Source organism: Somniosus microcephalus, chromosome 26, assembly GCF_052327205.1.
Source record: "Somniosus microcephalus isolate GS21.2 chromosome 26, FLI_Smic_1.0, whole genome shotgun sequence".
Lineage (NCBI taxonomy): Eukaryota > Metazoa > Chordata > Chondrichthyes > Squaliformes > Somniosidae > Somniosus > Somniosus microcephalus.
This window is the reverse complement of record NC_141012.1, coordinates 1402915-1415597: the sequence shown is the minus strand read 5'-3', so window position 1 is coordinate 1415597 and position 12683 is coordinate 1402915. Positions and strand designations below refer to the sequence as shown.

The 12683-nt window shown below is 47.5% G+C and overlaps 1 protein-coding gene across 4 annotated transcripts; it reads left to right on the top strand.

Moving 5' to 3' along the window:
• The first annotated feature begins 400 nt into the window (after positions 1–400).
• On the top strand, positions 401–12294 carry LOC147100193 (T-cell surface glycoprotein CD3 epsilon chain-like). Of its 4 annotated transcripts, XM_085967631.1 has the most exons (7): positions 401–754; positions 851–890; positions 2175–2195; positions 2314–2532; positions 3012–3140; positions 8656–8744; positions 10898–12294. In XM_085967631.1, exons 2-7 carry the CDS (start codon positions 851–853, stop codon positions 10949–10951), a joined length of 552 nt encoding a protein of 183 aa, XP_085823757.1. In that variant the 5' UTR covers positions 401–754; the 3' UTR covers positions 10952–12294. The 4 variants fall into 4 exon arrangements, with proteins under 4 accessions (XP_085823757.1, XP_085823758.1, XP_085823756.1 ...); XM_085967630.1 differs by lacking the exon at positions 851–890 and having other exon boundaries at positions 408–754; XM_085967632.1 differs by lacking the exons at positions 851–890; positions 2175–2195 and having other exon boundaries at positions 403–754.
• Positions 12295–12683: the final 389 nt, after the last annotated feature.

Here is a 12683-nt window from a genome sequence, read left to right as displayed (position 1 = left end):
AGGTTGGCAGACACCTTTAGAAAGTTCCTGAGAGGGTCCGGAGCCGGATTTGCAACACATCCCCCATTAAGCGCAATGTGAAGCAGCCCTTGTGCTGATAATCCACTTACTCTGCACCTGGCTCCAAGCCTGACATTCCCCCTTCCCCTCCCCCACCTTGCCCCCCTCCCCATCCCATCCCTCCACCTCCCACCCTCGCCCCTCCTTTTAAAACTCACATCCAGTTAATCAAACCCGAACCCCTCGATTAGATTCCAGCCTGTAACTCACTCCCGGATATCTGTTATTTTAGATTTATTTATATTATTCGACCGGTTAGAAAGCAGTGTTTGATAAGGAAGTTGTGATGGAAACTGCAGTGTGGAGGGTGTCTGTTTGCAGGTTTCTGTGTTCGTGTTGTGAAGCTGTTGATGAGTCTGTGGTCTGAAGCCAGTCTCCTCGCTGCGTATCTTGTTTCCTGTTCAATGCTCAGAGCTCCAGCAGCAGCTTTCAAACCTGCAAACGCGTCACAAAACTCTGGTGAGCGAGAGAGGTGCGCTACAGATTGATACGGACTGAGATATAATCAGCTCCAACTCTGCATAACAACCAGACCTCTCTCCTATGTTTATTTTCCACTTTCTGAAAGCCTAAAACAAAATCGCAGCGAGCTGCCTCGTGAGGACCAACAAGTGAGGGCCGCCCGTGTATTTGGGAGCAGAGATCATGCAGACACACTCTGAGATTCCAGCACTTGCAATCTTGCTGCTATTGGGTGAGTTCACCTTCGTGTTAGCGCGAGGGTTGAAGAAAAGAAGTTTTGTGAAACTTTGTGGATTTAATTTTGTTCAATTTTTTTCATTGCTTTCAGATGTGTTTTGTGAATAATACTCACGCCTCTGACTCAGAAGGTTGTGGATTCAATCCCCACTCCAGAGACTTGAGCCCATAATCCAGGTTGACACTCAGTGCAGTACTGAGGGAGTGCTGCACTATCGGAGGTGCCGTCTTTTGGATGAGACGTTAAACCGAGGCCCCGTCTGCCCTCTCCGGTGGATGTAAAAGATCCCATGGCACTATTTCAAAGAAGAGCAGGAGAGTTATCCCCGGTGTCCTGGCCAATATTTATCCTCAACCAACACCAAAAATGTATAGGAAGTTATATAAGGCAAAAAGAATATAAAAGAATTGGAGCAGAAAACAGGGGAATTGGGTTTAGAGCAGACAGTTAAAAAGCCAGCAGGATCGATGGCTGAATGGCCCCCTTCTGTGTTGCAAAGTCTACTGACCACTCAACTCATTGCCAATAGTGGGATCTTGCTCTTTGCAAAATGGCACCTGCTTTGTCAGATTAGCACTTGTCGTGCCTGGTAACTCACTGTACGCCAAGCCCTTAGTGACAGTCCTGAGATGGACACAAAGACAAGGGATTACCTTTTACTGTTAGATTTTGGTCTTTAACTTAAATTAAAGTTCCAAAATTAATATACATTTGCTCAGAAATATTTAATTTAACTTTAGATGAAAAGTACTTTTAACACCCTATAATATTTCTGTTGTTACATAGAATTACATCGAATTTACAGAAACAGGCCATTCGGCCCATTCGGCCCACCAGCCTCCTCCCGCCCCTCTCCATCGATCAAGTGTTGTGTGTGACTGTTGCTATTGGCTTCTATAATATTTATGTACTTTTAATTTTTGAGCTCTGAAAGATATTTAAACAATATTGGGATTTTTCTGAAGATACTCAAAATACAAAATATTTTTTAAATGATTTGAACAAGTCATTTTATGACATTTTAACCAGTGGGAATATTTTATTGAAATATTTTGTTTTTGGCAATGTTCCTCCTCTCCTCTCCTGAAGGTGCCAATTATTCAGCTGGGGTGGTGTAGGGGGGAGAGGGGTGAATTCCCAGCCCTGCTCCCGCCTCTGCCCAATGTCCAAGCGAGCTCGGTGCCCAGGAGCCTCACAGTGATGGTTGGAGGAGACTCCAGGCTGATTCCTCCTCCCGAGTCCTGGAGCACTGGAGACCAATCCCGACAGCATCCTTGGCGGAAAATAGCCAGCTCCGCACAGCAGGAATCGGGATGGTTGTAAAGGGATAGCTTTTAAATTGCTAACATTAAAATGTTATTGAAATATATAAATAGTGATGAATTTTTAATCATGGACCTTTCCTTTGTCACAGGAGTAACAGCGAGTGCAGAGAGTGAGTAAACTTGACATTTTTGTGTCCTGATTAAAATAGATTTCTGAAATTAAGCAACTAAAATAGTTTAATAATGAGAAGACCATTTAGAAAATATGGTACTTTCTTGCTTTGATAGAACAAGTGGAGGTTGATGGGACCACAGTCACTTTAACATGCCCCTTCGAGAATCCAGAAGACGTTTATTCCTGGCATAAAGTGATTAACTCAAAAAAGGAACTTCTCTCCAAAGAACGCAAACAAACCTACATCATAACTGAATACTCGGAGGACAACGACGGCAAATATCAATGTCAAGTCACGGGTCGCATCCAGCAGTTTTATATCCGAGTGAAAGGTAAACGCTGATTAATCGGCATGTCTAGAAATAAAAGGAAAAACAGATTGCAGGAAATCTGAGAGGAGACAGAACATGCTGGAGGTTTAATGGACTTGTTGAAAAGACACGTTTACCGTTTAATCCTCAGCCAGCTCTGCAATTTGTCTCTTGACCTTTCACATCCTGTGATTGTTCTGCCTTCTTGGACTGATAACCTTTCACATTCCCCACGTTGCCTGAACTCCTTTTAATTTGTGTATTCTGAATTCTGCCGAGTGAATGTCTGGCAGTTCACCGAGAGCGGAAAGCTCGGTCTGAAGTTCTACTCGTGTGGACCATAAACAGCGGCCGAGACCCGATGGGCCGCTTGGCCTGTTTCTCAGCTGTGAATCCTAGTGCTTGAAGTCTGCCATTGTGACGTTTGGAGCAGCCACCATCTGTATTTCTTAATACTTCGCATGTTCTCAATGTTAAACTGTGCCTCCCTCTCCCCCCAGTTTGTAAAGGCTGCATTGACCTGAACACTGGTACAGTGATTGGCATCATCTGTGGCGACCTGCTGCTGACGCTCCTGGTGGCTTTATCAGTCTACTGCTTCGCCAAGAGACAAGGAGGAGCCTCCAAAGGTTGGATTTTGTTTTAATATATAGTCAATCTGGGTACGGGAGAGTCCTGGCTAGAAATCCAGAGAATGTGACTTCAAAATCCATCAGGGTAATTTGAGAATTTGGAAAAAAATCTGGAAATAAAAAGCTGGGATCAGTAAAAGTGACCATGAAGCTGCTGGATTGTCGTAAAAACCCAAATGATTCACTGATGTCCTTTAGGGAAGGAAACCTGTCATCCTTACCTGGTCTGGGCCTATATGTGACTCCAGTCCCACACCAGCGTGGTTGACTCTTAATTGAAGTGGCCGAGCGAGACACTCAGTTATATCAAACATTCTTAGGGCAAAAAGACAGCTTTACTCTGTATCTAACCCGTGCTGTACCTGCCCTGGGAGTGTTTGATGGGACAGTGTAGAGGGAGCTTTACTCTGTATCTAACCTGTGCTGTACCTGCCCTGGGAGTGTTTGATGGGACAGTGTAGAGGGAGCTTTACTCTGTATCTAACCTGTGCTGTACCTGCCCTGGGAGTGTTTGATGGGACAGTGTAGAGGGAGCTTTACTCTGTGTCTAACCCGTGCTGTACCTGCCCTGGGAGTGTTTGATGGGACAGTGTAGAGGGAGCTTTACTCTGTATCTAACCCCGTGCTGTACCTGCCCTGGGAGTGTTTGATGGGACAGTGTAGAGGGAGCTTTACTCTGTATCTAACCCGTGCTGTACCTGCCCTGGGAGTGTTTGATGGGACAGTGTAGAGGGAGCTTTACTCTGTATCTAACCCGTGCTGTACCTGCCCTGGGAGTGTTTGATGGGACAATGTAGAGGGAGCTTTACTCTGTATCAAACCCGTGCTGTACCTGCCCTGGGAGTGTTTGATGGGACAGTGTAGAGGGAGCTTTACTCTGTATCTAACCCGTGCTGTACCTGCCCTGGGAGTGTTTGATGGGACAGTGTAGAGGAAGCTTTACTCTGTATCTAACCCGTGTTGTACCTGCCCTGGGAGTGTTTGATGGGACAGTGTAGAGGGAGCTTTACTCTGTATCTAACCCCGTGCTGTACCTGCCCTGGGAGTGTTTGATGGGACAGTGTAGAGGGAGCTTTACTCTGTATCTAACCCCGTGCTGTACCTGCCCTGGGAGTGTTTGATGGGACAGTGTAGAGGGAGCTTTACTCTGTATCTAACCCGTGCTGTACCTGCCCTGGGAGTGTTTGATGGGACAGTGTAGAGGGAGCTTTACTCTGTATCTAACCCGTGCTGTACCTGCCCTGGGAGTGTTTGATGGGACAATGTAGAGGGAGCTTTACTCTGTATCTAACCCGTGCTGTACCTGCCCTGGGAGTGTTTGATGGGACAGTGTAGAGGGAGCTTTACTCTGTATCTAACTCCGTGCTGTATCTGCCCTGGGAGTGTTTGATGGGATAATGTAGAGGGAACTTTACTGTGAATCTAACCCGTAGTTTCCCAATCTACCTTAGCCAACTCGCCGCTCATACCTACGTAGTTTGCTTTGTTTAGGTTTAAGACCCTAGTTTCGTATTTAACTAAATCATTTTCAAACTCAAAATAAAATTCTGTCATATTATGGTCACTCTTCCCTAAAGGCCCCTTTACTACAAGGTTATTAATTAACCCTTTCTCATTGCACAATACTAGATCTAAAATAGCCTGTTCCCTAGTTGGTTCCTCAACATACTGATCTAGAAAACTATCTTGCTTACATTCCATGAATTCGTCCTCCACACTATTATTGCAAATTTGGTTTGCCCAGTCTATATGTAGATTAAAGTCCCCCATGATTACTGTATTACCCTTGTTACACGCACCTCTAGTGTCCTGATTTATACTCTGACCTACATTACAACTACTGTTTGGGGGCCTATAAACCACTCCCACCAATGTCTCCACCCAAACTGATTCTACTTCTTGATTTTCGGAGCTAAGATCCTTTCTCTCTACTGTCTTTATCACATCCTTTATTATCAGGGCTGCCCCTCCTCCTTTTCCATTTTGCCTATCTCTTCTAAAAGTTAAGTATCCTAGAATATTTAGTTCCCAACCTTGGCCACATTGTAACCACATCTCCGTAATGGCTATTAGTTCAAACATATTCATTTCTATCTGTGCTATTAATTCATCTATTTTGTTGCGAATGCTTCACATTCAGATATCGTGCCTTTAGCTTTGATTTATTTCTATTTTCCCCTGATGTCACTGATGCCTTATTACCTTTGTTACTCTCTCTGGCCCTTCCTGACCCACTCTGCTTATTTTTACCCAGAACTCAACTCTGCTCTAGAGCCTCGACATTTCTCTCACTGCTTTTAAAGTTGCTCTTTCCTGAATCCTACCCACACCACCCCCCCCGCACCCCTGTCATTAGTTTAATGCCCTGTCTACTGCCCTAGTTATTTGGTTTGCCGGGACACTGCTCCCAGCCCAATTTAGGTGCAGTCGCTCCCAACGGAACAGCTCCCTCTTTCCCCAGTACTGGTGCCAGTGCCCCATGAACTGAAATCCCTTCCTCCCGCACCACTGTTTGAGCCACACATTTAAACCTCTAATCTGTTTGATGGGACAGTGTAACATAGAAACATAGAAGATAGGAGCAGGAGTAGGTCATTCGGCCCCTCGAGCCTGCTCCATCATTCAATGAGATCATGGCTGATCATCCAAACTCAGTACACGGTCCCTGCTTTCTCCCCATATCCCTTGATCCCTTTAGCCTTAAGAAATATATCTAACTCCTTCTTGAATATAGTTAATGAATTGGCCTCAACTACCTTCTGTGGTAGAGAATTCCACAGGTTCACGACTCTCTGGGTGAAGAGATTCCTCCTCATCTCTGTCCTAAATGGCTTACCCCTTATCTTTAGACTGTGACCCCTGGTTCTGGACTCCCCCGCCATCGGGAACATCCTTCCTGCATCTAGTCTGTCTAGTCCTGTTAGAATTTTATAAGTTTCATTGAGATCCCCTCTCATTCTTCTAAACTCCAGCGAATATAAGCCCAATCGACCCAATCTCTCCTCATACGTCATTCCTGCCATCCCAGGTATCAGCCTGGTGAATCTTCGCTGCACTCCCTCCATGGCAAGAACATCCTTCCTCAGATAAGGCGACCAAAACTGCGCACAATACTCAAGGTGTGGTTTCACCAAGGCCCTGTACAACTGCAGCAAGACATCCTTGCTCCTGTACTCAAATCCTCTCGCTATGAAGGCCAACATACCATTTGCCTTCTTAACTACCTGCTGCACCTGCATGCTTACCTTCAGTGACTGGTGCACAAGGACACCCAGGTCTCATTGCACTTCCCCTTCTCCCAATCTATTGCCATTCAGATAATAATCTGCCTTCCTGTTTTTGCCACCTAAGTGGCTAACCTCACATTTATCCACATTATGCTGCATCTGCCATGCATCTGCCCAGTTACCCAACCTGTCCAAATCATACTGGAGTTTCTCTGCATCCTCCTCACAGCACACACGCCCACCCACCTCATCTGCAAACTTGGAGATATTACATCTAGTTCCCTTGTCTAGATCATTAATATATATTGTGAATAGCTGGGGTCCTAGGACCGATCCCTGCGGTACCCCACTAGTCACTGCCTGCCACTCAGATAAAGATCCGTTTATTCCAACTCTGCTTCCTGTCTGCCAACCAGTTCTCTATCCAAGTCAATACCTTTCCCCCAATCCCATGTGCTTTAACTTTACATGCTAATCTCCTATGCGGGAGCCGCAAGCCTACATTTCGTTGTACTGCACTTGTGCACTAACAATGACAATAAAAGTTGATTTGATTTGATTTGATATCAAAAGCCTTCTGAAAGTCCAAATACACCACATCCACTGGTTCTCCCTTATCTATTCTACCAGTTACATCCTCAAAAAATTCCAGTAGATTAGTGAAGCACAATTTACCTTTTGTAAATCCATGTTGACTTTGTCCGATCCTGTCACTGTTTTCCAAGTGCTCTGCTATTACATCTTTTATAACGGACTCCAGCATTTTCCTCACGACCGATGTCTGTAATTCCCCGTTTTCTCTCTACCACCTTTTTTGATTAGTGGGGTTACATTAGCTACCCTCCAATCCATGGGAACTGTTCCAGAGTCTATAGAATTTTGGAAGATGACCAGCAATGCATCTACTATTTCTAGGGCCACTTCCTTAAGTATCCTAGGATGTAGATTATCAGGCCCATGGGATTTATCGGCCTTCAATCCCGTCAATTTCCCCAACACCATTTCCCTACAAATACTGATTTAATTCAGTTCCTCCCTCTCATTAGACCCTATGTTCCCTGACATCTCTGGGAGGTTATTTGTGTCCTCCTTTGTGAAGACAGAACCAAAGTATGTATTTAATTGGTCAGCCATTTCTTTGTTCCCCATTATAAATTCCCCTGATTCTGACTGCAAGGGACCTATGCTTGACTTCACCAATCTTTTTCTCTTCACATATCTATAGAAGCTTTTACAGTCAGTTTTTATGTTCCCTGAAAGCTTACTCTCATACTCTATTTCCCCCCTCTTAATTAATCCCTTTGTCCTCCTTTGCTGAATCCTAAACTGCTCCCAATCCTCAGGTTTGTTGCTTTTTCTGGCCAATTTATATGCCCTTTCCTCGGATCTTATGCTATCCCTAATTTCCCTTGTTAGCCACAGTTGAGTCACCTTTTTTGTTTTATTTTTATGTCAAACAGGGATGAACAAATTCTGTAGTACATCCATGCGATCTTTAAATGTTTGCCATTGCCTATCCACCGTCAACTCTTTAAGTAACATTCCCCAATACATGCTAGCCAACTTGCACCTCATACCATTGTAGTTCCCTTTATTTAAATTCAAGACCCTAGTCTCTGAGTCAAATACTTCACTCTCCATCTTAATGAAGAATTCGATCATATTATGATCGCTCCGCCCCAAGGGTCCTCGCACAACAAGATTGCTAATTAATCCTTTCTCATTACATAATACCCAATCTAAGTATCTAACCTGTGCTGTACCTGCCCTGGGAGTGTTTGATGGGACAGTGTAGAGGGAGCTTTACTCTGTATCTAACCCGTGCTGTACCTGCCCTGGGAGTGTTTGATGGGACAGTGTAGAGGGAGCTTTACTCTGTATCTAACCCGTGCTGTACCTGCCTTGGGAGTGTTTGATGGGACAGTGTAGAGGGAGCTTTACTCTGTATCTAACCTGTGCTGTACCTGCCCTGGGAGTGTTTGATGGGACAGTGCAGAGGGAGCTTTACTCTGTATCTAACCCATGCTGTACCTGCCCTGGGAGTGTTTGATGGGACAGTGTAGAGGGAGCTTTACTCTGTATCTAACCCATGCTGTACCTGCCCTGGGAGTGTTTGATGGGACAGTGTAGAGGGAGCTTTACTCTGTATCTAACCCGTGCTGTACCTGCCCTGGGAGTGTTTGATGGGATAGTGCAGAAGATAATCGCTCCTTGTGTTTGTCAGGTGCTGCCTCTAGGGCGGGGTTTCCCGCCTATCCCGCTATTTATAATGTTTCCTCTTTCAGAATTCCGTTCCCTGCCATTTGAAGCTGATGATATTCCACCGACTCGGCCATCAGACATGACATCGCCGCATCAAAACCCCCATTATGCGGTAAAGCCTTTAAAATGTTGTCAGCCTCTCTCAGCGGTGGGCATCACTGCAGCCTCTGCTTTTATTAACTCGACTTGGGCATTGCCTCGAAACCTGCCCCGCTTGATCCTCCAGATCCCCAACACCTCATCCTCCCCCGTCCATCCTTACTGGGACTCTTTCCAACACCACTGGCCCAAACTCATTCTGTCCCAGGACTTCAATCTGTGGAACTCAATATCCTTCTCAGTCCTCAGTGCAAGCATTGGCTCAGTGGGAGCAACTCTCACCTCGAAGTCAGAATGTCATGGGTTCAAGCCCCATTCCAGAGACTTAAGCCCATAATCCAGGCCGACACTCCCAGTGCAGTACTGAGGGAGTGCCGCACTGTCGGAGGGGCAGTACTGAGGGAGTGCTGCACTGTCGGAGGGGCGGTACTGAGGGAGTGCCGCACTGTCGGAGGGGCAGTACTGAAGGTGTGCTGCACTGTCGGAGGGGCAGTACTGAGGGAGTGCCGCACTGTCGGAGGGGCAGTACTGAGGGAGTGCTGCACTATTGGAGGGGCAGTACTGAGAGAGCGCTGCACTGTCGGAGGGGCAGTACTGAGAGAGCGCTGCACTGTCGGAGGGGCAGTACTGAAGGAGTGTTGCACTGTCGGAGGGGCAGTACTGAGGGAGTGTTGCACTGTCGGAGGGTCAGTACTGAGGGAGTGTTGCACTGTCGGAGGGGCAGTACTGAGGGAGTGTTGCACTGTCGGAGGGTCAGTACTGAGGGAGCACTGCACTGTCGGAGGGTCAGTACTGAGGGAGCGCTGCACTGTCGGAGGGTCAGTACTGAGGGAGCGCTGCACTGTCGGAGGGTCAGTACTGAGGGAGCACCACTCTGTCGGCAGGGCAGTACTGAGGGAGCGCCGCACTGTCGGCAGGGCAGTACTGAGGGAGCGCCGCACTGTCGGAGGGGCAGTACTGAGGGAGCACCACTCTGTCGGCGGGTCAGTACTGAAGATGCGCTGCACTATTGGAGGGGCAGTACTGAGAGAGCGCTGCACTGTCGGAGGGTCAGTACTGAGGGAGCACCACTCTGTCGGCGGGTCAGTACTGAAGGTGCACTGCACTGTCGGAGGGGCAGTACTGAGGGAGCACTGCACTGTCGGAGGGTCAGTACTGAGGGAGTGCTGCACTGTCGGAGGGTTAGTACTGAGGGAGCGCTGCACTGTCGGAGGGGCAGTACTGAGGGAGTGCTTCACTGTCGGAGGGGCAGTACTGAAGGAGTGCTGCACTGTCGGAGGGGCGGTTCTGAGGGAATGCTGCACTGTCGGAGGGGCAGTAGTGAGGGAGCACCACACTGTCGGAGGGTCAGTACTGAGGGAGCGCTGCACTGTCGGAGGGGCAGTACTGAGGGGCAGTACTGAGGGAATGCTGCACTGTCGGAGGGTCAGTACTGAGGGAGTGCTGCACTGTTGGTGGGTCAGTACTGAGGGAGCGCCGCACTGTCGGGGGGTTAGTACTGAGGGTGCGCTGCACTGTCGGAGGGGCGGTTCTGAGGGAATGCTGCACTGTCGGAGAGGCAGTAGTGAGGGAGCACCACACTGTCAGAGGGTCGGTACTGAGGGAGCGCTGCACTGTCGGAGGGGCAGTACTGAGGGAATGTTGCACTGTCGGAGGGGCAGTACTGAGGGAGCGCCGCACTGTCGGAGGGGCAGTACTGAGGGAGCGCCGCACTGTCAGAGGTGCTGTCTTTCGGATGAGACGTCAAACCGTGGCCCCTTCTGCCCTCTCGGGGGCTGTAAAAGATCCCATGACAATATTGGAAGAAGAGCAGGACAGTTCTCCCCAGTGTCCTGGGGCAAATATTTATCACTCAACCAACATCACTGAGATGGATTATCTGGTCATTATCACATTGCTGTTTGTGGGATCTTGTTGTGCACAAATTGGCTGCCGCGGTTCCTACATTACAACAGTGACTACACTTCAAAAAGTACTTCATTGGCTGTAAAGTTGTGAAAGGCAGTGTAGAAATGCAATCCATCTGTCCCTCGCTGCCTTCCTCCCTCCTTCACTTCTCTCGCCCTCGCCTCACAATGCTCTCTGCTGTATTCCCAATTATTGTTTACTTGAAATTTTATTCATAAAATTGATTACCTTTCCTGATTTATCATTTATATTTTTCAGCCTATTAAAGGTGGACAGCGAGACGTTTATGACAAGTTGCACAGAAATTACTGAAAAAATGGAACCTCCGATTCTCTGCCCCCTTCCCCCACTCCCTCTCCCCTCTCCTCCCTCCCCCTCTCTTTCACCTCTCCCTCTCTCCCCTCCCCATCCAATCTCCCCACCCTCTGTTAGCTTATTTGCTCTAGTTTTTTTTGTGAGGCAGGAATGTGTAACGGAGTTCGACCTGCATTATCCGGAGTGAACTCCCTGTCTTGTTCCCCTCCCCCGCCCCTGTACCTGTACATTCTGCCCTAGCGCTAATTTAAAGGGATAGGTCCATGGGAAAGCATCATGGCCACATACAAACACCCAACAACATAATCACATCCCATGTCACAAATACATCTCCTAAATTCCTCATTCCCTCCCGTCGTTCGTTCCGCCGCTCCTGAAGCTGCTGGTTATTGGGGTGCATTTCACCAGTGCCCCCTGGTACCTGTCTGAGAAACACCCACACGTGACTGTCATAAGAACATAAGAATTAGGAGCTGGAGTCGGCAATACAGCCTCTCGAGCTTGCTCCGCCATTCAGTAGGATCATGGCTGATCTTCGACCTCAACTCCACTTTCCTGCCCGATCCCCGTATCCCTTGATTCCCTTAGAGTCCAAAAATCTATCGCTCTCAGCCTTGAATATACTCAACCACTCAACCACTGATGCCCACAGTTGGCAGCAGAAGCCACTGGACAGCAATCGGAACCGTTTATGATTTTGAACACCTCTATTAAATCTCCTCTTAACCTTTTCTGCTCCTAGGAGAACAACCCCAGCTTCTCCTGTCTCTCCACGTAACTGAAGTCCCTCATTCCTGTTACCATTCCAGTAAATCTCCTCTGTACTCTCTCCAGGGCCTTGACATCCTTCCTAAAATGTGTTGCCCAGAATTGGACCCAATTCTCCAGCTGAGGCCTAACCAGTGTTTTATAAAAGTTTAGCATCACTTCCTTGCTTTTGTACTCTCTGCCTCTATTTATGAAGCCAAGGGTCCCGTATGCTTTTTAACAGTCTATACTGGAGAAGAAATACTGTGACATCAGCCCGAGAATGATTGGGATTCCTTTCCCAGAGGGGTTCAGGCTTGGCTCGATATCCCAGCCCATTGCCTTCATTGGGGATTCAGCTTCAAGCTTCAGTCCCCAGTCAGATCTCTCCAGTTTTCACATAAGCCTTTGTTTAGGCATTGTGTCCAACTCTTCAACATCACCTCCGAACCCTTATTTAAATGTGTTTCTCTGTACTCGGACTGTGTAAGTTTGAATATGCTTTTGCTGTTCTGTGTATCAGTGATGGAGTCGCTGGGGCTGCAAGTCATTCCCTCGATGGACAATTAGCTTCATTAAAGGCAGTGAACAAATCGCAAAATTGTGTTTATTGTGAGAGGGTGAGAAGGTATTTCAGTGCAAGGTGAAGACCATCTCGAACAAGAGGAAGTCCGGCCACATCCCCATGACTTTCATGGGCACCACCATTTTCGAGTCCCCATTGTTAACATCTTGGGGGGTCACCATTGACCAGAAGCTTAACAGGACTGACCCTATCAATGCCATGGCTAAGACCAGGAAAGAGGCTGAGGACTCGGTGATGAGTGTCTCACCTTCTGACCATTCAAAGCCTCCCCACCATCTACAAGACTCCAGTCAGGAGTGTGATGGAACACTCACCACTCAATTGATGGGTAGAGCCAAGTAGCTCAACACCATCCAGGACAAACCAGTCGCTTGATCAATGCCCCCGCCACGGGAC

Excerpts from the sequence above, each read along its gene's own strand:
- LOC147100193 (XM_085967629.1), top strand. The coding sequence starts at position 2,114 with ATGTTATTGAAATATATAAATAGTGATGAATTTTTAATCATGGACCTT. Across the intron at positions 2,533-3,011 it reads GTTTTATATCCGAGTGAAAG|TTTGTAAAGGCTGCATTGAC; the intron begins GTAAACGCTGAT and ends CTCTCCCCCCAG. Across the intron at positions 8,745-10,897 it reads ATCAAAACCCCCATTATGCG|CCTATTAAAGGTGGACAGCG; the intron begins GTAAAGCCTTTA and ends TATATTTTTCAG.